At 38.0% G+C, this 24,846-nt stretch overlaps 2 protein-coding genes across 4 annotated transcripts in view; both read left to right on the top strand.

Moving 5' to 3' along the window:
- The window catches only part of LOC107583491 (parkin coregulated gene protein homolog), a 106,399-nt gene extending 92,581 nt beyond the window's left edge, over positions 1 to 13,818 (top strand). Inside the window, exon 5 of the mRNA XM_016269711.1 lies at positions 13,537 to 13,818. Coding sequence (XP_016125197.1) covers positions 13,537 to 13,697 — 161 coding nt within the window. The 3' untranslated portion in view covers positions 13,698 to 13,818. The remainder of the gene's footprint in view (positions 1 to 13,536) is intronic.
- Positions 13,819 to 20,584: 6,766 nt separating this feature from the next.
- Positions 20,585 to 24,846, top strand: part of LOC107582510 (protein quaking-A-like) — a 111,588-nt gene continuing 107,326 nt past the window's right edge. The window contains exon 1 of one of the 3 annotated variants that reach the window (XM_016268404.1): positions 20,585 to 21,067. In XM_016268404.1, the coding sequence (XP_016123890.1) occupies positions 20,923 to 21,067 (145 nt within the window). In that variant the 5' untranslated portion in view covers positions 20,585 to 20,922. The remainder of the gene's footprint in view (positions 21,068 to 24,846) is intronic. The other 2 variants (XM_016268396.1, XM_016268413.1) reach the window with 2 other exon arrangements.

Genomic DNA, 24,846 nt, shown 5'->3' with positions numbered 1-24,846 from the left:
ATGTCCAGTCTGTTTGTTCTTGCTTTATCATATATGTAAATAAAACAAAATTACATTTAGCATGCTATAGTGTGCTGTTGCTAGTATATTTTAATAATAATGCTTAATAAATTAAAAATAAAATAAGTAAATAAACCTTTAAAAATGAGCCTTAATGAGGTGGAGTTAAAACTACTACTAGTACATTAATTTAACCTAATCCAACTAAATTATCTTGGCTCAGTGAAACTGATTTCATCTGAATGAAAGACATTATAAACTTTCTGCAATTCAATTATGTAAGGGTTAAGGCATTTTTAATGTGTTTTTGAATGCGAGTCATTCAGTTAGAATGTAGATTCTATCCTTTTTATGATATTAGTTACAGTGTTTTGAATATATTGTTTTTAACATAATGTAACATAACATAATACAATGTGAAGCAAATTTATTATGACTTTTCAACATTGATAATAAGAATAAATGTTTCTTTATCACCAAATCAGCATGTATGATTTCTGAAGGATTTTAAAATGTATTACAATGGAAAATAGTTATTTGAAATTGTAATAATATTTCTTTCTTTCTTTCTTTTTTTACCATATTTCTGATCAAATAAATGTAGCATTGGTGAACATAAAAGACTTCTTTCAAAAACTTTACAATTTTGAATAGTAGTGTATATTCAGTAATTTGATATAAAATCAAAGAAGATTTGGTGGTATGGCCTACTCCAACCTCCTAAAACCCCAAGCTCCAAACACAAGTTCCAAGTTCAGCAGCAGCAGCAGCCTAAACCATGAACACTGCGTTCATACCTTTGCACATTTTACAAAGACAAAGTGTGATACACACAATTACAAAGACAAATACACACACACACACACACACACACACACACTGAAGCTGTAGTGAAATGCACTGGGGAGTCTGGGAGACTCTCTTCATGAGTTCCTGTGACGTCTGTTTACAGCTTCGGTTGGTTTTCAGCACTTCCTTGTTATTTCTGTACAGTTTGTATATGTGACGTGTGTTTTTTATGTATGTTGAATCTTTAGCTTAACTAGAGCTAATCATTTTGACATCCATGCATGGTCTTGGAAGCACAAAAACAGGCCTTTTGAAAATTCTTCCAGCAAGCATCTCTCCCATTCCGCTAAACATTACTCATTAAATCTGACATATGGAAGATGTGCACGCTATCTGCGTTCTCTTTCCTTATCTTTTCTTTTTTCAATCTCTCAAAGGCGAATCCAAAAGTGATGAATCGTCTCCATTCCACCGAACTTTGTTTGGAACGAACAGACAAGCCTAGCAGGAAGTGATCCGTTAACAGCCATGGGCCGCTACACACAGAAATCATTAAAACACAGGGAAAGGAGCAGAAAGCACTAAACAGACAGTTATAGAGGGCCGATTACAGAGCAGGAGGGCCCTGGCCTCAATTAGAGACTGAATATATATGTAGTCTGGACTCTAATGAAAATGGAGCCTTGTGCCAGCCGTAATTTCCCCTATTGAGTCGATACAGGCAGCTGAAATCAGAGGATTAATCTGTTCTCACTCTCGTGGAGAAAAAGTGGCAAGCGTTTCAATCTCCCTCCCTCCCTATCTACCTATCTCGTCCTTCACTTTCATAAAACTGTTACCTGCAGCCATTGCTGAGACATCCACTGGGGAGTAGATGGTTAGACCTGAATACTAATGACTCTGAAGCGTGAGTAGCAAGTGTGTGTTTATCTTTGCTCTGTAATCAACGTTCCCAATCAATTGTGTGCATGTGTGAACGTGTAGTTTGGCACAGATTTCATGAGCTTCTCAAACAGGTTTTATGGGTGATGAAACAGAATTTTAGTTGTATTTGATAATTCATGTGAGTCAAATGCTGTTTCACAACACCGAGTCATTTCAGTTGTGTCAAGCCTGTATGAATGAGTAAATGATGACAGAATCTTCATTTTTGTGTGCACTGTCCCTTTAAAAGTGCTTGTGGTGACGTTAGCCGCTTTGCTAACGTTCTCAAAATCAAATACAACCGCAAAATGACTGACAGATAGAGAGCACATCCTGCGGACAATTTCAATGGCATTTGCAACATAGTCTCATTGGAAAAACGTGCCTCTTCCTACATTCTTGCAAAACTCTAAAAACTTACCTATACATACAGTTCACTACAGTTTCCAGCCTAAATGTATTCTACTAGCAGCAGTAAAATGCCAGCTTTTATTCCTTTTCCTACAAATATGATTACAAATTATTGATTAATAAAGATTTATTTTCATGCGGTGTCCTCAAAGCATATTTGCCAAGGTGCATGATTTGTAAGCTAATACATTTTGACGTTTGCATCACATAACTAGCTCCATACAGTATGTAGGGCTTTTCTAACATAGTAAAAATGCTCGGTAGCTCACCTAATAAAAGAGCTCAAAGACTTGTAGAAGCAAGCTAAAATGGCATTGTGTTTTTTTTAATCTCACATTTGCTTTTGATAACACTATCAATTGCATTTAGTGTAGGGAGTACATTATTTTCAAATGCAATAGAGCATTAACCTTTTAGTGGCACTTTCTGGACATTGCAATTCTGAACTGCCGCGATATGTACAACTAATGCAATCAGATTAAACTAAACACACTTTAACGCCACTGGACATTTCACTTTAAAAATGTTGCAAAACATGCAAAGAGCAACATTGTCATTTTACAATGAGCCTGGAATTTTGGAGATCTGTCAGGTGGAAGGGATTTTCTGTGTGCTGATCCATAAAAACATTGTTTACCTCACCTTTAATTGTGTTTTGTAGAGCATGTTGTGCCATTGTGTTTGTCTGTAGTTTACTCTATCATAAGAATGTTGTCTGTTTTTCTTCAGTCCTCCTTCTGTTCTCGTTTCTGTCAATGCAGTTTCTCATTCTCTGTCTCTCCGCTGTTTTTTCAATTCATTGTCTGGGTGGAGAGGATCATTTTATGAACAGCGGTGTGGTTTCATATTTTTATTATCTATATTTACTTTATTCATTTTTGTTTCCAAAGACATTAGTGCTTCAATTCAATGTTCCATTCACTAAAAATGATGATGACATTTTAAACATTATCATAATAAAAATGAATGATTCCTTTTACTTGCTAAAGCTAATTTTCTAACATTTTATATATCTTAAATACACATTTAAATAAAATTGTAACACTTTTGTGTAATATGACAAAATTCAGTTTGACAGTTGGTTGACAGGTGATGTTTGCCGCAGTATTTCTTCATCTTCTTCGCACATCACATTTAACACACTGATCAAACTTTAATGGTCATAGTGTAGATGATGCCACAACTTTGGGACAGTTGTAATGTGATGGATGGTATAAAGCATGGTACACTCTTTTAATGTGACTTTTGTATACCAAATAAATAAATAATCTATTAGTTTGCATAAAAATCAACCCGTGGGATATAATAGTGCCTTTAGTAGAGTTTAACAGTGCTCTACACATTAACCTTCACACGCACCTACGTGCTCACATACACTTACATAACAAGGGCGGAGTGTGATGTCAGAAAAAAAAGCATAAACAGAATGAAAGAGAAGGGTGGGTAATTGGAAAGAGAGATAGTGCGAGGAAGTGTGTGGTAGCCTCTGGTGGCCCATCTGTCTCTCTCGCTCTCATTCTGACTGATGTAATAAACTTGACTGCTTCTTATTCAGGCTTCTGTTTAATGTTGCAGCTCTGATTACACTCATAAGGTACACCTACTTAAAAAAACAAAACAAAACATTTGAGTTTAGAAAGCATGAAATGACAGCTACATTAGTCATGTGACCCCTGAGAGAGTTGCAGAGGTCAGACCTTACTCGGGGAAGCTCTTCTGTTTGCTGTACACTGGATCATTTTACTCAACATGTTCATAAACACCAGCTTTCATGTATAAACGTGTGGGGGGTTTTGGTCTTGTGAGAAGTGTGAATGTAGTCTACAAATCTCCATACAGTGGCCAAAATGAACATTTTCCAAGTGCCGGTTGTGAGTGAAAATGGGCATCAGCAAGTAACTTCGCTGTTTTTTCTCTCTCTTCATAATTAGATAAATATATATATTTTGTTTTAAACCATTATTATTAAGCCAATGATAATAAATTAAAATAATATTTAATATGATGTATACATATTATCATTTCATTGTCATATCATATTGTAGTATAATTACATTACTTTTTACTTTTATATATGTTTTTACTTCTGATACATTTACAGCATATTTGCTGAATAAAAGTATTCATTTCTTAAAAAAATTTAAAATAAAAATCTTGCTGACCCCAAACTTTTAAACAGTAGTATATACATATTTAATTATATTTTAATGAAAATACAGTTTCATATTGTTCGACCACTTATCTGAATGTTCAGGAGGATGTCAGTGTCTACCATGCTTATGATTCTCTTTTTGGCACCTCTCTCCCTCTCACTAGAGTCAAAATCAAATCAAAGAGTTTTGTCAGTGTGCCTGTACAAATTATAATATTTCCTATGGAATTTATAAATGGTCTCTCTCACCATCTCTCCATATGATGAATGCGTTATATCAGTGTCCTGTGCCCCTCCACCTCCACAAATGCCCCAGTTTAGCAGCCAAGCAAAACCATCTCTGCCTGGCGCCCCATCAGTCATCACACACGCAGTGTAACAGTGCAGGCACAAATAGAATCATGTCAGATAGCATGGGGCCAGGAAATATGAAAACAAATAGCCCTGTGTTTGCCTAATAGCTGCCATTTAAGCATTCTCCCTGAGGGAGGAGAGAGAGGGAGAAGTGAGTCTGTGTCATGTGTACAGACGGTAATGAGCAGTGAGAGGCTATTCCTTTACCACTACACCACTGATGAGGAGGGTAGTCATGTGGGACAGAGTGAAAAAACACATCCTGGTGCAGGTCTCTCTCTTCCTGTCTTTCTAGCTCTCTTTGTCTTACTGTAGTGCTTCTTACTTCTTTCTAGTGGTCTCTCTCCCTCTCTAAATTTATTTTTAACACTTGTTTTGCAATATTTGAGTAAGTGAACTTATTTAATGTTTGTGTATTTATGCAATGACATTTAAAGTTGAAAAGGAAACCGTATTGGTTTAGCACAATGTTCTTGCTGGGCTCAAAAAATTCATTTTCTGTCATACTGTCAAATATAGGCACTAAAAATCAGTATTCTATTTTTAAATGATGCCAGCGATGAAAGGTTTGACCTTACTGGCATCTAACAGCATTGCTTTTGTGTCTTGTAACCATTCATGTTCATGTTACAAGCACATTTGAGATTCTTCTAAACATCTACTTTTGTTGTCCACATAAGAAACTAAGTTGGATTTGGAACAACATGACATGAACTTTTTTTGTACTAAATGTTTGATGACTGTACAGACTTAATTCTACTCTAGCTTAGGGAAAACCTCAATGTAACCTCAGTTTCCTCTTCCTTTTAAATAAAGGGCATCTGCTAGCAATAAACCAACAGATGCGCTTAAGACTCCGACATGGTTCACTAAGTCTCAAACATGCTCGCACAGAATGAAAGATGGAATGTTTTAGCAGTTTTTTGCTTTGGGAATGTAGGCTGATGATTCTCCGGAATCTGGTCTGCCTGAATGGGAACGAAAACATCTCTAATCTATCAAGTGATGTGGCAGCTGTCAGTGTAACAGGTTTGGTTTGACTTAAGGATGGAATACACTACACGATTTTTGCCCCGATTTTCTGCCGATTTACAGTCTGGAGAAGTTGACGCTAGTTGCCGAAAGTCAGAGCCAGTCTGCAGATTTGAGTTGACAGATTTAATAGAAAATCATGTAGTATATGATGGTCACAGACTCCGATTTTTTAGCTTCAGACTATGATTCCATCCAGTTGGAGGATATCAAACATGTTTGATATTTTCAGCCGATTTTTGAACACACATTGTTTTCCTTTGCCACTCGTCTCCGTTTCTGCGTGAATTTTGTTGTGATCAGAACAACTTTAAAGTCTGGTAGTGTACAGTCATTTAGTGTATGATGGTCAGTTTTTCCTCTGTGACTATTACAATGTCGGTAAGTGTATGATGCCAAGTTTTTTTAAATCTGTTCTGAAGTCGTGTAGTGTATTCCAGCCTTTAGTGTCATACAGTAGGTTGTTTTGCTCTCAGAAGCTACCTCATTTCCCATGATTCCCTACGTTGTCTTGGAAAGCTGCTGCTCCCTAAGCCTCTTTTTACAGAACACTAATTATCATTTATACACAAACCACACACACACACACACACACACACACACAAACACACACACTGGGCTATATGTAAATAGCACTCTTAAACTCTGCTGGTTAAGGAGGTGTGTTGTCCATAAACACACTGAGAACCTGCCTGAAGGTAAAACACTAATTTACTGGAGAGCTGCACCTCTTCTCGTAACAGTGAGAGAGAGAACACAAACCCACCAAACACTTTGTGTCACATAGCTTTGGATTTTAGTAAGAGGGAGTGAAAGAAAGACAGAGAAAGTGAGAGCTTATCAGAGCGCTGGTGTCATGGTTGGGCTGTGCATTTAATCACTCTGACAGGTCATGGTTTCCTTTCCCGCCCTCCCTTTTCCCCCACAGCCAATCATATAAAGAAATGAAAAACCGCTACCAATGAAAACCCCTGAAGTGGAATGGATTGGAATGCTAATAGGCCCCATGAGGGAGGTAGAGGAGTGGAAAGACGGATCAGATACTCTGTCTAAAGTCTCTTCATCCCATTAATGGAGGGAGCAGAGATCAGTTTAACTCATGGACACACGAAGAGAGGTTCAGAAGTGCTCCAGACCATTAATTCATTAGTGTGACATGCTGCTTACTGATCACTGTAAGGAAATACTAATCACAGCAAACACAATACAATAAAAGATGGGCACACATTTAAGTGTTTATTACATCTCAGCAAAAAGATACAATTTAATTGGAAAGTGCTTAAAGGGTCCATTTCTACACTTTCAATTTATTTTTATCTGAACTCCGCCTGTAATGGTAGTCTTAATGTTGTAATCTAGTTTTACATGACTTTTTCTCCCTCCCTCTCTCTCTCTCTCTCTCTCTCTCTCTCTCTCTCTGAGAGCTGGTTTTGCTGCTGTACCTTTAAAACATTTATGTGTGACGTCCTTCTTTTATGAATGGCTAACTACTCTGAATGTTGCATGCTGGCATAGATGATGACATCAATTATTAGGACAGACCATGTTGCTAAATGAAATGAAATATACTGTAGGCAACAGTGTTTGAAAAATTTTACTCCAAGAACTGATTATTTGGGGCTTTTTTACATTGAATGATTTTTTTCCCCCTAACCAAATATACACTCCAAAATATTTAGGGCTGAATTTAAGATATGTTTTTGAATTGCTTATAAAATTTCCATCCATTTGAATGACACGGTTTTAACGTACACCTGCACTTAATACACATGTAATGCATATTTGTCAGTCTTACATAAAAGAAACAGCATTTATTTAAATTACTGAGAATCAGCAGAATCTGTTCACTGTGAAAATAATTAAACATATTCAGTTTAAAAGTAACAAGCAATATTCAATTAGCTAGTGTATGAAACTGAAACAACTAGTTTGATTTTATTAGTACTATTACAGAAATCTTATTTGTTTAATTTATAAGCTTTGTTCATAAGTTTATGATAAAACTAATCAAATGGATGGAAATTTTATTCAAATTCATAAATATTATAATAGGCCTAAATATTTTTGAGTGTATAGCATTTAGCATGTCATTAATTTATCAAATGCTTCAATTAAATTTTTTTGTAAATACATTTACAGTTTGAACAAATATGGATGTTACCTTGGAAATCCAATCCACAATAAACACTCATGTTACAATGCACTTTACATAACTGGCCAACCATAACCATGGTAAAGTATTGTGGTATATGAGTATAACAAGTTAATTAATGTGACAACTAAAAACTAATAAAATTAATGCCGCGATTTCAATATTCATAAGGATTCATTTTTAGGTGTCGTCAATACGTCAGTTTTGTACGTTAAAATGCTGAAAATACGTCAGTTTCGTACGTTTAGAGGCTGAAAATACGTAAGTATTGTACATTTTAGTGCCTGTAAAAACGTAAGTAAATGTACGTTTTATAGAACCACATTTTACGTAAAATACATACGAATTATCATGAGATCACGTTGTATAACCACATAACCATCACTATACCATGGCATCACCACAGTACTTTTCTTACATGTGACTGCAACAGGTCACTACAACAGGCCTAGAATAGAATATTATGAAATATATCAGACATTAACTAAGATTTCAGAAACAGAGACACTACAAGGACATTTTTGCCTCCACATTTTTTTATAACTTTCTGTGGCTTTGAACATTTAGGTTGGCAATTCACCAGTAAGGGTGTTTTCACATATAGTACACTTTAAATTAACCAAATCCATTGAACCAGCTCCAAGTGACCTTAGTGCTTTTGGTGTCCACAATGCAAGTGGACTCAAACCCCAAAAGGACCCCAAAACATAATTTTAGGGTGGTCTGAAAACATGTGGGGTGTTCACATATGCATGTTATATCAGTCTGTTTGACTGTAGTTGAAGTATTGTCTGCTAAAGCTGTAGCCAGGGGAAATGACTAGACTAAAATGAAATAACCTCCCTTTCTCCCCAGCATGTTACATACAGTATACTTCAGTATGATGGGTCAAATCTGAGTGTAAAAGCTCTCTTTATTTTCATTGAGAAATTCCTCTCATTCCCAGCTGTCTTGGGCCCTCAGCTCATCTTTCACAAACAGCAGCTCATGAGAATCTCTCAGCACTCATGTTACATGTAGAACACTTCCCCATTTGTGTCTATATGTGTGTCTTTGTGTATTTCAGCTTGACGCCTCCTTTTCTGGGGAGCTTAACACCACTGATTGCACAGACGCCATCTTTACACAGCGCCTCTTTCTTTGCTGTCAGGTCATTGCCTCATTTCCTCTTTTGCCCTCCTGTTGGATTATGTGTAGCGCTATATAAAAAGAACAGGTTTAAAGGTACATCCCATGTGTACATTCAACATTCCTTGTTTTGAGCAACATTCACATGTATAAGAGGGATGTGGAAGTGGATTTATGTCAGTGATGGCAGACAGTCATTTAGGGTGTTTTGATTGGTGGGATTATAGTGACACGTCCACGATCTCAACATAATGATTCAAACATTGCTATCTTTTTTATTGCTCCTTTTTTTCCCTTTCCCTGGCATTTTCTTTACAGGGCTTTAAAAAAATTGTCAATACATATCTCTGAACCAAACCCTGAGATGAATCACAGCTTTTATTTTGAAGCAAAAGGAAATCAATTAAATAAATAAACAAGTAAAATTTAAAATAAAATGAGAATGAAACATAGAAGACAATGAACTTTATTTTTTTATTGCCTGACTGTTCTCTGTTTTTTTGCATTGAAAAACAAATAATTCAAACAAATTAAAGTACTGTCATTGAATTAACAATTGCCCATACAGCCATTATGAGTTGTAAATGAGCTATTCACATATGCACACCTGTTCACGGTGCAAAGGTACATTTCATCAAGCTGTTGGACATGAATATTAATGCTAGCACCATTAGCAGAGCTCACACAAGGTCAGGACTTGTGAGAGCAAACACATTTAAAGAAAAAAAATAAAAACATTTTAATGTATTAGTTAGGGCAATCTCTAATTTGACATCTTTGTTTCTTGCTTTGTGTGTTTAAGTGTATGTAAAGCATAAGGTGTTTATTAGAATGTGCGCATGTACAGTATTTATGAGCTACGTAATCTGCTAATAAGGTGCTAATGATAGAAATGACAGAGATGATGCAGTGCTGAGTTAGTGATGAAGATGTGTGTGTGGGTGTGTGACACACACATTCTCTCATCATCTCTCACACATCCAAAAAATCGCTGCTCATTCCACTGAATGCTACAGTGCTTTGGTTTGTACTGTAGAATAAACTAACTTAGTTTCTTGCTACCTAACAAGCCATTTAAGGCTCTGTGTTCTATTCAGTGCAGTTATCATAGCATAAATCAGTAATTTTTCTTGTTTTCTAGTAAATTATTACTTGAGAAATAAAAATTTTTTACTGACATTTTCAAATTAAAGCTGGTTTTCTCTGTTAGCTTTATTTGATGAGCATTCATCTTAATTGTGTGTTTATTCTGACAGATTTACTCGGACAGGAGTTCTCTTGGTCCTTTGGCAAATGCCTTGCCTCACAGTGTTGTACTATTTGTACTCTCTTTACACCCTGTCGGCCTTTAGTGGGAGTGAAATCCAATATCAACATACTGTGTGTGGGTCAGTCCAGTTTAAACCCAAACAGAAGATCCATCAGCTTTCCAGCTGCTGCCCCAGTGCAGATATCCAGCCCTGAACACATCCAGAGAAAGAGAGAAGGATTAGTTGTATAGACTGTGCCGTGGCGTGACAACCCTCTTGACGCCAACCTGTCTGCCGAGATGTGAAGAGGAAAGAGTAAGAGAGAAAGAATGGAGTGAGGGGTGAGGATAGAGGTGCGGAAAAGGAGTTGAAGAGGGGGGACGGAAAAGACATAGCTGTTGAAACTCATTTCACACTTACAATGAACAGATGAGAGAGAGAGAGAGAGAGAGAGAGAGAGAGAGAGCACAGACATACTCGCAGATGGAAGTGGGTTTCCAATGATAAACATTTTACTGAGAAATTTAAAGAGAAATATTTGTTCAAGACAAAATAACATCCCCCAGTTCACAAATAGATTCAAATTTGAATGTGCTTGCACTGCCAGATTGTGACTAACGTCTGGTCCATATTGCAACTTTATCTGGCCAAGAACCGCCCACACAGGTAGTGTCTGTCTGACCATCTATTGTGACCAAGCCAAGTTTTTTTTATTATATATGTTTAGGGTTAGTAAATCTGAAATGTATAGAAGCTTGAAAGATAATTGTGAATTATATGAAAAAGTCATATCTCACAAACATTAATATGACTTTTTCCCCTCACAATTACGACTTTACACATCACATGTCTTTATTTCTCATATCTGCAATTTTATATATCACAATGCGACTTCGGTTATTATTTTAATCTATATCTCACAAGGTATATTAAATAGAAGACAGTTATTTTAAATTGTAATAACATTTCACAATATTACTGTGTTTTTGATCAAGTAAATGTAGCCTTGGTGAGCATAAAAACAAATCATATCTCTCAAAACATAAAATCTTACTCAACCCAGACTTTTGAATTAAATGATAGTGTATATATTTTTTTATCTTTAAGAAATGTGATATAACACTGTATCACTGATATCTTCTGGAGGAGTGTCAAGACTTATTCAAATCTTTGACACCATGAATCTTGTAAACTTGGTCAAATCCAGTCACTAATTGTTGCTCAGAAATGCTCTTTGTTGCAGCCTGGGAACTTGTAAACACAACTTTGCTTCCTGGCAGATTGATAAAAATCTATGAACTTTGATTCCCAGAAATCGCATAAATCAGATTGTATTATTTTTTTTCTGAAAGCTCTTGCCATTTTTGTGTTCTCAGAGAGTTATTAAGCAGTCCATGTGCCGTCTGAGGCTGAGACAAAGTTTTTACTTTTTTTTACAATCTTAATCACTGATACAGAAATGGGTGTTTTTTTTGTTTTTTTTTGTCTATCTGGGGGTTATGGGTATTATTTCGGTGTCTGAAAGATGCTGAATCCTCCTTCCTGCTTGAACTTCACATTTGCCCTGACCTCTGTAGATCGAAGCCTGGACTCCACATGATTCCAAACAGAAGCATATCTTTGCCATTCATGTACAGATGGCAAATGAAGCTCTCCTACCTCTTCAAAGCATTCTCCATATACCTCTTTTCTTTAAAAGCCTCTGGTGAGTATTTTTTCTGCTCAGGCTCTCATTCTAACCCCCTACTTTCTCTCTCTTCTCCTGCTCTGGTGAAAATAGATTGACAGAGATGCTGAGTGTGAGAGAGAGAAAGCAAAGGATGCCTGAAGGCAGGATTAACAGACAGAGTTGATTTTATTTCCCTGTGTTTGAGGGCCGTACTGATGTGTGTATGAAGCAGTGCCTGCAGTGCGGCTGGCAGCGTTCTCTGGTGTGGCCCATGAGCCGAGCCACTTGAGCATGTTAGTACAGAATATGTGCAGCATATGGGATACAACTATACAGATCCCCAGCAGACAGTCAGTCACACCTTGAAAATGAGGGTCTGGGGTCCGAAGAGCATAAGGCGGTCTGTTACATCTATTTTCAGACTATATATGGTTTGTCTAGTCAACAGGTGGGCCACATGCAGCCTTAAAGGGATAGTTCCCCCCCCCAAAAAAAAATTTCTGTCAATATTTACTCGCCCCCAAGTTTTCCCAAACCTGTTAACAAAAAAATAAAAATAACAAAAAATCCTAATGACTCAAATGTTTGAATTATAGTATATATTCATTATAATTAAACTCATACAAGTTGTGTGAAAAAATTGTCAGTGTCATTATCATTCAATTGACAATGTGAAAATGAACTATATAGCGTAAGAGTGGATAAATAAAACTGCCATTTTGCAACAAAGATTTGATTTTAGCTAAGAATCTAATTATAAAAGACAAAAATATTGTTGTTGCTGCCAGATTTGATAGGTTTCACATTCACATAGCTTTTCCCATTCAAGTAGACAGAAGCTGCACTAGCTGACTAGTAAACAGCTGCCCGGAGGCATAACTAAGAAGCTTCTTAAAAAGGCCTGTTTGTGTACAAATGAGCATACTAACACACCACAAGACCTTTTTTGTACTAATATTTGATTGACTGGCTGTGGGTTTTGAGACCTGTGTAAGGGGTTCATGTTCGGAGAACATGGAAACGATTCACAAGTCAAGAGATAAAGACAGAGAGATGAAGACATGCAGTTACACAGATTTTAGACAGACAACACACACTCACACATGCTAGAAGAGAGAGACTTCCTACTTACCTGCTCTCTTTTCATCTGCCTGTCATCCTTTCCTTTAATGAGCAGGCAGGAGAGACAGAGATATGTGTGTGTGTGTGTGTGTGTGTGTGTGTGTGTGTGTGTGTGTGTGTGTGTGTGCAGACTTCTGATGTAATTGGGCCTGTGACCTCAGAAGGCAGTTTGTTTGGTAGGTGGCGGGCTTGAGTGTTTATGAGGAGTCTGTGTGTATGTGTGATGGTGGAGGAGTTTGAACGTATTGATTTGTGTGTGTGTGCTGTAGGTTACCTAAGTGATTGATGGGTTTCTCTAATGTCATGACAGAGTGCGGCAGAGATATGCACAAGAACATCCGGCAAACACACACATTCCTCCTACTGATGAATTATTTGAGATTTGTTCCGTGTATCTGAGGTACACACACTCATACTGAATATCTTAAACAGTCATCTGAGCTGCTTCATTCTGAAGATCCGTGTGTGTGCGTCTTACTTATTAGGGCTTTTTAACTTTTAAACATCACAAAGTATGCTAATGTGATGCAATGTGTGTGTCTGTTGTGTGCAGAAAACTCAGGTGACGGTATTGACTACAGCCAGCAGAAGAGGGAGAACATCGGAGACCTGATCCAGGAGACACTTGAGGTGTTTGAACGCTACGGGGGCGAGGACGCCTTCATCAACATCAAATACATGGTGCCCACCTACGAGTCCTGCCTTCTCAACTGAATGGAATTGAGAACTCACTCACAAACACACTCTTATACAAACATGTAAACACACCCACCTTATGCTACAAACCTAATTTCTGACTTTATTAAATGTATCAGCTGTATGTATCAGAGAAGACACTCACACACAGTTTCCTGTGAAGATAAACAGACACAGGGAGCTCAGGGTTCAATAAATCTCTTGGTTGCAACTAACCTGCATTTCATTTTCACTCTATAAGGAATTATCTAAAGAGAAATGCAGAAAATGCACACACATCCAATCCAAGCTGGCCACAGGTACAGGAAACAATGTTTTGAATGGAACAAACTTGAATGGTTAATTTTTTACAACATGATGATCTAGATTTTGAAGCATTAATATTAATGAGTATTAATAAGAATACATACAGGTGTGTGTGTGTGTGTGTGTGTGTGTGTGTGTGTGTATATAAAATCTGATCACTTAATTTCGACCACACAAAACATTTAATTGTCCAAAAGCTTCATCTTGTCACAGAATCTCTTCTAATCATACCAATAGTTTTCAGAAGCTCACTGATCTATAGCTCTCTTTCCTGATATAATGAACATTTCCTTGCTTTTTCTTCCAATTTTCTTAGTGGTTCCTAGGAAGACAAAAAAGGAATTTTGAGACTCCCCCTCTGGCTGTTCACTCGCCTTCCAACATTCACCACCTGAAATCTCTCTTCTTTTTACTTCACCTACCAACTTTTATCTTTCAGCAAATCAGATTGATCATCACTTAATTAATATTCATAAGCCATGGTTTGTGTGCTGAGCCACTGACAGAAAGTAAACCAATTTATATGAGAACTACAAAAGAGAATAAAGTCATATTTGCCAAAAATATGCAATTTTATATTCATAGCCAACAATACTTTTTCTAATTAATAAACCTCATTGGCAGACACACTAGCGACTGACATTACTAGGAAGTTTAGTTAGTATGCTTTCAAAATATCTCATAAGAGTGTATCCGTGGCAACTAGGCATTTTATAGGTTTTGAGCTTTTTAATATGCCTCCCCACTTTTCAGATAATTTCAACACCCCTGCCTCCTGCTTTCTTTATCTCCTTCTAGCTTTCTTTATCTCTGTCTATTCCGGTCAGCTCTTTGTTTGATATTTCTATTTTATATTTAAATGTTTTAAGTCTTTTTTTTTTCCGCATAAATCTTTTCATCACGATTTGTCTTTTAATACATGTGTCGTGATATTAAAGCACTTTTAGACCTTACGGTCTTAGCTATAAAGGTGATGATTCCCAAGGAACCATACTTATATACACACATGCCCAAATTTAGACGGAAAGCACACTGGAATGCACCTGAAGGGACATAGAGAGTGCACAAAATAACACATGACAGATCGCAATTATTCAGATAGCAACGTTATGTGCTTTTGAAAGCCTGAACCTATATGAGCTGCAGGCTGTGTGCCAGAACACAATGTCTGAATGAAACGCTCATTTATCAGAGCGCGTACACATGCACACACTCAGTCGGGGGCTTCCCTCATGCTTAACAGCCTCTATCTTTTCCTACCTGTGAAATCAGATGCTGCAAGTGTGTGTTGGTTTATTTCACTTCACCAAATAGTGATTTTATAGCATATAATGTCCTCTGAGTCTTTTCACTTAATGCTTTTACAATCAGATTAAGCAGCTATCTGTAGAACTCCTTTTTGGATTATTAGAAGGGATCTGAGCTGTTCTTTGGACATCAGGCCCCCATAATCACCCCATATGTTACTTTCTAGTGGATCAAGCTGCCATATAACATGAAGGATGTGCGGTATTTTGCCAAAGTATTTCCGTTAGCAGCTACTAGGGGGAAAAAAGGTTGGTCTTTTTTCTTTTTTTCAAGTGATTCCCATGAGCTAATGTTTACAGTGAGCTGAGATTTCTGGAACATTTGAACTCAGTTCAATCTGGATTTGATCGCACCGCCTGTAAATTACAGCTCTGAACAGACACAAGGGGGAATTGAGATGGGATTTGCCCTCAAATCAGTTTTACTGCAACAATCGGGGTCAATAAAGAGACCTGGAGACTCAGCTCAAGTCCTAAAATCTGAGATGGTGAGAGGAATAGTTTCAGTCATCATTTACTCACTCTTATTCTCTCAAACTTGTAAGACTTTCTATCTTCTGCGGAACACAAAAGATATTTTAAGAATGTGGGAACTCTTTTTTTGCCCTTACAATGAAAGTCAATGGAGTCCAAAACAACTTTTATTGAACAGACAGAATGTACTGAGACATATTTGTTTCGAAGAAGAAAGGCTTGGAACAGCACGAGGGAAAATTTTTGGATCAACTGTTCCTTTATGTCTGCTTTCATTTGCCTGATTTGTCTCCGTTCTAATTGACTCTCAGGTGAATCGATGAATGAAATTGGTATAAAACAGGGATGGAGACACTGATGCGAGAGCAGAGGGAAGGAAAAACATTAGAGTGTAAGTATGCCAGATTGTTAGGAGCAACAGTGCAGAGGGGAGGGAGGGAGGGAAAGCGAAAGGAGCAGCAGGAATAAATAGCCCTCTGGGATCTATTCTTCTTGTTCAGCGCATCTGCCAGGGGCCGCATGAAACCCAACGCCAGCCAGTGAGCATGTGCAAAGCCCTGAGCCCAATGGAGATTTATTTCGGAGTGACTTCATGCTTCAGGTCTCACCCACACCTCTCAACCCTAGACCATCAATCCACAGAACGGACTGGAGCTCTGATGTTTATTCCAAAATTTCTCTCGAAAAGGTCATTGATTTGGACTCAGAGCTGTGGTGAAAGAAACAAAAACACGTTTCAAAATGTAACAACTTGCTCCACCCCTGAAATGAAATCAATCAATCACCTGGATCCATTCTGATACTAAACGACCACTTTACACCATCCAATCATTTCCCTGTGGACTTAATCAAGTACCGCCCTATTTTTATCCTAAAGTCTTGATTCGCTAATAATACATCAGATTATTGCAGTAAAATGGATTGTGATTGTGTGCTATTCTGAACTTCTGTTACATCTTGTCTTTCTCCAAGCAGCAGAATTGAGCTGTTTCGTTGAGCAGTCTTTTCTAATATCGGACTGTTTTAAACGTGAGTTTCTTTAAAGTGGTGCTGTTGTATAGCGTGTGAGCGCGTGGTGTGTTTTGAAGAAGGCTCACAGGAGGCCGATGGTTTTTCGGCAGGAGGCTGGAGAGATCTTCCTCTCTCTCGAGCTCTGAATCGACGGGGTTCTGCTGTCTGATCCTCGCTCCACCTCTACCTCAGCCAGACGCTCTTATCAGACGCAAACACATCTGCCGTTGCTCTGCACACACACAAATGCCTGCACAACCACCATCCATATCCTTTGGACCACCATGAGAATCAATCAAACACATATAAACAAACGCATTCACCTGGAAATTAAAAAATGTAGTTTTAAAACCCACATGTACAGCAGTTCTATGAGGTCCTTTGAATTGTATTGCATTTTAATTACTTTGATTAATCACTTCCTTAACCTCAAATATCAATTCTGCATCAAAATAAATGTTGACATATCATTTTTTTGTGATTTTACTTATATTTTTCATGTATATACAACTTTACTGATATAATCTTAAAAAAACGCCTCATTAAAAGGATGAAATATTTCTTATGATAATAAATATTTGAAATAATTTTAACACAATGTCATGAATATAGTGAAAACATTAAAGTTGAAAGATTTTTGGAAAAAAGCAAACATGAATGTCCACCCATAAACCTAGCCCTCAGTGAAGCATAAGGAGATCGTATGAAAACCTATTACTAAAATCTTACAAATGAATTTGAATTCACCAACAATTTGCCAAAATGTAAAATAGTTGTGAATTCCCCTTGAGAGTGAGTATTTAAAAAAAAAAGTTAAACATTATTTATTAATTAATAATATATTAAATGGTCAAGATTACACCAAATTTACTTTGTGTATGTTTTGTCAAACAAAACTGTTTACCTTGAAAAATATATATTTTAAAACCTTTTGTTAAACATTCTTATACTCGATGACTACTCCACATGACATTTTTAGAGCCATTAAATTGAAAATGTTTCTTGAAAATGTTATAAATGTTTTTCAAAACTAAATGGAACAAGCATGACTAGAAAGTGTATATTTCTAGGATCTTAACAATATATTTTATACTAGATTTTTTCTTTGTCTTTACCATGAACATTCTTATGTGTCATTGACTCAAGTATGTCTTGGAGAAACTGTGTGTCGGCACGTGTGGCATAAAGGGACCGTGGACCCCGAGTGAGTGATGAAGGACTGTGTGTTTGCTGTAATCTTCACTGCAGACCCCTGGGGAGCCCCGAATGACGTGGTGGCCCACGGTGAGATTATACTGCACTACGCTGGAATGGGTGGAGAGAACAGGATCCATCAGTACTGTCAGCACCCAGTCCAACAAACAACACCCAACATCTGACCGGCACATACCATATTTTGTGTATTTTACAGTCATCAGAATGTATTAGGTATATACATGCTTTTACTCTCACCCCCATAAATACTCAATGACACACACACACACTCCCTTGCCATTTACATTGAGAATGTGCCACTCTTCACCTCACCTTAACAATGTGTGATTTCTCTCTCTCTGGATCTCACAATTGACCCAGATTTCACTCTCTGGTGTTCCTGCACCCACACATAATCGCTTTTGTTTTATGCTTTTGTATTATTTTCATACTCAAAGCCTTTAAGCTTTCTTCAGACAAAATAACACGGGAACGTGTGTGCTTTGAAAGCTCACGTTATATTCCAGACACAGTCATGCCACCTACTGCTTTTCTAATCAGCTGCCGGTGCTGACCACGGGATCATGACTGATGTCCCATCTCCCTCCCGTCTCTGCTTCCTGCTGCTTCACAACCACCTGATTTCATATTCACTTTTTATCTAAAGCGTCATTAATTGGATTAATTGTAGAATGAAACCCGTGTTATTTAATAGAGGAGGAAAATACAGGGTTTGGGTGGGGATTAATATCTCACGCTACAGAACACACACACACACACACACACTCACTAGCAGCACACAGACATGTGTGGCCTAATCCCAGACGCAGTAGTAAAATGAAAATGTATGTGGCAGTGTTGATAAGAGCAAAGGATTCTTATCTGAGTCCAAGATAAATGCTGAATCTTTTGTGCTGCCTTTAAAAACTGGTATTTTTTTTCAGTCTGTTATGCTAAGAAGGTGATGCAGCTGAAAAATGAAATTAAAGAAAGTAAAGATGATGAGACGTGAATATAGGAGGATGCATAGTGAATCATATGAATATATTTGTATGGAACAAACGAGGAGGTCTGTAATACTTGGATCATTGGCATTTATTTCAAAATTCAACATGCATTCAGTATTTTGCTCATGTGCATCCAGTTCTGGACATTATTTGGAGCCAGTCACTCTGGAACCGTGAAATACACTCTCCGAAAAAAGGTACAAAAGTCACTGTACAAAAGTCTTTGTACCTTATTTACCACTAACAGATACATCTGAGTACCTAAATGGCACATATTGGAACCCTTTGAAAGGGTTCTGCCCCAGTGACACCTTATACTTTTTTTTCTGAGAGTGTATCATGACATATCTCCTCTTCTGAATTGTAAAAATCTGGTATTATTGACTGCTGTGTGTCTCTAGTTGAAGGAATGTTTCCTGTGTCCTGTTATCTTCATTGTGGATAGCAAACAAAGGATCTGGAGAAGGTCAGCTGAGCATGAAGTCACAAGCTGATTTAGCATCTGTTCAAATGTGTCTTTCATACGGAGGAATGTGAAACTGTGATTGAAGATTTGATTTTATATACATTTTTATCTCTCTCTTTATTGTGAGATGCTTGATAAGTAGTCAAGATTGGTCAAAAGAACCAAGCTACTGTCTAAACAACTGAAGTTAACTTTTACATCACATGACCTTTCTACTGGATTGATCTACATTGTGAAATAAAAAAAACCCATAAAAACTATAATAAAATAAATCCATAACTGTAGAAAACATACAAATGTGAGTTATTATTCACTGATAATATACCATGTTGTCTTTCACAGAAGAAATTAATATACTGTAGCGTTGAAATAGCATAAAGGTGAGTAAACTATGAAAAAAATATAAATTTTTGCAAGAACTAGTCCTTCAACCTTGAACAATGGATTAATTGGTTAATTCATTTAATACACAAATACTCCTAATTTATGTTAATGAAAAAAAGTGTTTGAAAACAAGCAGCTTTGTCAGAAACGCATAAGAAATACCAAAAATAACACCAGTCACAAAGGTTGAGAACCACTGTTCTAGAATAACATGTAAATGTTATCATGCTTCGTGTATTTCGTGTATTTCATTGTATTTTTAATAACGCCAACAAGATTTTTATATTTTAAAATATAGAACAAATATAAAATATCATGTAAAATATATTTACATATTTCCAGAAACATACTTTACAACGATCGGTAAGTTAATGAGTTGCACGCCGACACATTTTGGAACGCAACGTACGTGCGTTACGTATATTCCTGTCTTGAAAATCACATTACACGGCAACACCGACTGTGCAAATCAAAAACACACATAAAACGATTCAATCATAAAAAAGCAACACACCATGAAATGCCAAGCCCTAACAAAACACACAAGACAAACACTTGTTGTCACAGACGTGTTGTCACAATGTTTCCCAATATATCATCCCCGCCGGTGACTCTTAGCGTTCACGAGCCTGCATGCTATTGGCTCTGATCTCTGCCCATCATCTCAGGCGCTGATTCATGGATTCATGGTGAAAGCACTAGCCCCGCCTCACAAAACCTAAGCGCTGATTGGCCACCCGGCGCGTCCGCGTCTCGCATGCAGCCAATGCGCTGGAGACGGGTCGGGCGCTCTCGGAGGTTCCTCAGAGAAAGCACACTGGTGGCAGTACGGAGCGGTAGCGCGAGCTCAGTACAACGAAGAGAACCCAACGAGTCCACATCGCGCGACTTTAGCGAAGGGAGAGAAAGAAAGAAAGAGAGTGAGAGAGAGAGAAAGAAAGAAAGCAAGCAAGCCTGCATCTTAAAACCAGCCGTTATATCTGGAGAGGGTCGCCGCAGCCTGGAGGGGGAACGAGGGATTTGATCAGCACCGTTATTTTTCTTTCTTTTTCTTTTTTTTTCTGGAGAAGGATTGTGAGCTTTTGTGTGCAAAAATGATGGTCGGGGAGATAGAGGTGAAGGAGAGACCGAGGCCGAGTCCCGACTATCTCATGCAGTTATTGAACGAGAAGAAGCTCATGACTAGTTTACCGAACCTGTGCGGGATCTTCACACACCTGGAGAGACTCTTGGACGAAGGTACGTTTGTGTAAACCTGAACCACGAGTGTGTATGTGGTGTTTTGCAACTTCCCAAAACTATCTGTTGTCAGCGAAGGAGACTCAAAATGACGGTTAAGGTTTCTTTTTTAAAGTAGACTTGCGTTTTGGGGTCTGGTTCTAAACGGTTAAACCGCTTTGTACCGTATTTTACCGTTAGAATTTCAAAGTATTTTTCGCGTGCGAGGGTCGCTAGCGCTGTTAGCAGGCTGCTAAATCCACAACTTTTACACGTCGTCATATTTACTAACTTTCACTTATTTACCATCAAATGTAAGATCTTTTACGAGTTTATTGTTTCTCTAAATGTTTATTTTGTGTTGTAAACGACATATTACTAGGCGTTTCAACGGTTCCTAACTTTTTATGGGGTGTGAGTGGCGTTAGCCGAAGTTAACGTTCGTAAGTTAGCTGCACAGAAGAAACTTCACGTTTATTTTTCGATTGAAATCGCATTATTACATGTTTATTTATTCGGGTATGAATTTTTTTTATATCTGTACTCGACACAAAGGATTTCATGAGGACAATTAGCTGTTTGTTTGCAGATTAAGATTTTTTTCCCCTGAGGCGTGCGGTTGAGTTTTGCATAAATGCTCCCTATGGAGAGAGGGTGAAAGAGAAACGCATAAATGCCTATACACAAATGTGTCAATAGTACATCATAAACCACTGTTTTTAATCCCAGATATTTTCTTTTGCATATAAAGCTTAATTTTTACCACACAACGCGAGAGAGGGAGTAAGAGTCTGCGTGACTGATATGCAGCAGGTTTCTCTCTTAATGCAGTTTGAGTGTCTGCACCGTCACTCACGCGCTGTTCGTGTCTGAAATGCATGTAGTTTATAGTAAGGCATTCATCTCTTTCTGTTCCGATCCGGAGAGGTTTGAATCCCCCCCCTCACACACACACATCCAGTATCTGTCTGTATTAGTTTCATGAAGTGCACGAATGCTCGTGCTATTGACATGCAAACACGCGGCTCTGTTTATCTTGTAACAAAAAGGACGAGCAGTCGCAAAATCTGCCGCAATGTTATCCAATATCAGCTTTGTTTGCGCTCGTATTCTCTCAGCTTGTTGCAGAATCACCCTGTGCGTCACCGGATAAACTAGTTTGGTTTGACTGATCACAAGTCCACATTCCGACACTCAACCCCAGGAACCTCATTTTAGATTGGGAGTTTGGTTTTGACTTTGTCCAGACGCACAGCCCAACTTCTGCCAAGTTCCCGACTGGACTTGACTTTTCTTTTTCTTATGTTCAATATGGATGCACATTTTTTAAAAATTGTTTAATTATAGGATAAAACACGTTTTAAAGGGATAGTTCTGAAAATGAAAATTCTGTAATTTATTCAATGAAGAATGTTGTTAACCAAACTGTGAAGTGACATGAAGTGACATGTGGCCAAGTATGGTGACCCATACTAGGAATTAGTGCTCTCCATTTAACCCATCCAAAGTGCGCACACACACAGCAGTGAACACACACACACCGTGAACACACACCCGGAGCAGTGGGCAGCCATTTATGCTGCGGCGCCCGGGGAGCAGTTGGGGGTTCGGTGCCTTGCTCCAGGGCACCTCAGTCGTGGTATTGAAGGCGGAAGAGAGCACTGTACATTCACTCCCCCCACCTACAATCCCTGCCGGACCGGAGACTCGAACTCGCAACCTTTGGGTTACGAGTCCGACTCTCTAACCATTAGGCCACGACTTCCCCATAATGAAGACTTTAATTATATGAAAAAAAAACAACAGCACATTTTTCAAAATAGGCTCTTTTGTGTTCCACAATAGCAAGTCTAGAATAGTTTTGGAAAGACACGGGGGTGAAAAAATGTCATTAAATTTTTTGCTAGAACTATCCCTTAAATATTTTAGTATGTAGACCGTGATGAGCTACCAAGCTATAAAAGTTCTTACATCTCCAGTAGGACCCTTTCCTCTCTTTAAATACGTAAATGGCACAAATGTGTTTCCTTAAGAGGTCTTCTTGGTCCTTTAGCATCTCCATGAGAGAATTCTCATGAAGATGTGTGCTCTGACACCGAACAGTGAGGTGTTAGTTCCTCCTGCAGTGATACAGCCTCATGTTTGTGTATCTCTGGACTCATTCTGCTCTGTTTACCTGAACTTTGCTCTTCTCTTGCTGTAATCAGTTCTCCTCAATCCACTCAAAAATGAGCTGAAACCGCAGAGGACAACTTCATCCTTCCTTTTTTTTCCTCTGACACGCATTTCTTTGAACACACACATGGATTGGACTAGGTGTAAAGTCTCTGCTACGCTCAGCTAAATTTGCATACTGATTTGGCTATGCAAATGAGTAGCTCAGGGTGATGTGGGCCAGTCGTGTATTTGTAACGGTAAATACTCAGACTTAATGTGTAGGGAGGGAAATTTGTACAGCTACACACAGCGTCTGCTATCTCTCCTGACCTCTGTTTTACATCAGACTGATATGGGGTTTTAAATGCCTGATACTAATGTCTAGACAGCAGCGTGATATAATTAAATGAGTAATATTTATTAAAATTCGAAAAAATGTTTGAGGATGTAAGCTGTGCAATATTGATTGGCAAAGCTGGTGGTAGATTGTGGCGCTGAACAATTTCTTCTGTTAATCGGACAACGTTATTGATGTGAATAATCACAAAATGGACAAATTGGCTGATGTGTTGGTCTGTCACGAGTTTTAGAAAGGACATGTGCTCCATCTTGACTGTGTATTGCACTGATCTAAGATCAGGTTTCACTCCAGATCTGTGCTGTCACAGGTGAACAAGGGTGAGAATGCAGATTAGCTGAAAAAGGCATTAGCAGAGATTGAACTGAGAAGGTTAGACAGATGATAGTATTTTAGGTACTTCATTAAGCATTACTGTTATTATTGTGGTGTGTTCAATTATGCGTAAATAAACCACAGACTTGAAAGCTTTTCAATGCAGCTTCACACATTTTCTGCTGGATGAAAGAAAGACAATGTGTGAAGGTTTGGAGGTGAAATGTTTCTCTGAAATGGCTTTCTCAGTTGTCGTCTTGTAAGAGTTCTCATGACAGCTGTGCAGAAACGCTCATAACTCGAATGGATTGTGTGTGTTTGCAGCTGTTGTCATGGCAAAGGAAAACCAACACCCTTATGTCTCCCTCGTCACCCTTTCTGTTCCCCACACAAGACAACTGCTCTCCCTCCCTCTCTCCTCACCGTTTGAGTATGTGTGTCAGGCTGACGAGAGAAAGACAGGTTTGCAGTGTGCTTGTGATCTTCAGAGGTGACCCTGAGGGTGTTTTTAGAGCTGTCTTTGATAAGTTAGTGGCAGCTGAGTCCAGTGTCAGAACTCAATGCAGGCGGTGTTCAGAAATGGACACAGCGATGGAAGGAAAGAGTCAAGGTTAAAGATCTTGATTTTTTTTCACGGTCATACAGGTTGTCAGGAAATTATTCTGGCTTGAAATGGTTTGTGTTTTCTGTGGCTCTGACAAATATGTGCTGAATTTTCAGCAGCCATTACTCCTGTCTTCAGTGTCACACGATCCTTCAGAAATCATTCTAATATGCTGATTTGGTGCTCAAGAAACATTTCTTAATGTTGTAAACTTTAAAATTGTAAAACATTTTGCATAAATCATGATGCATTTTTTTTCTGAATGAATGAAATTCAACAGAACAGCATTTATTTAAAATAAAAAATATTTTGTAACATTATATATGTCTTTACTGTTACTTTTGGTACATTAATGCATTTTTCATT

Source organism: Sinocyclocheilus grahami, unplaced genomic scaffold, assembly GCF_001515645.1.
Source record: "Sinocyclocheilus grahami isolate Dianchi unplaced genomic scaffold, SAMN03320097.WGS_v1.1 scaffold4.1, whole genome shotgun sequence".
In the NCBI taxonomy this organism is placed as follows: Eukaryota; Metazoa; Chordata; class Actinopteri; order Cypriniformes; family Cyprinidae; genus Sinocyclocheilus; species Sinocyclocheilus grahami.
The sequence above is the reverse complement of the archived record's forward strand: the minus strand, read 5'-3'. Positions and strand labels throughout refer to the sequence as shown.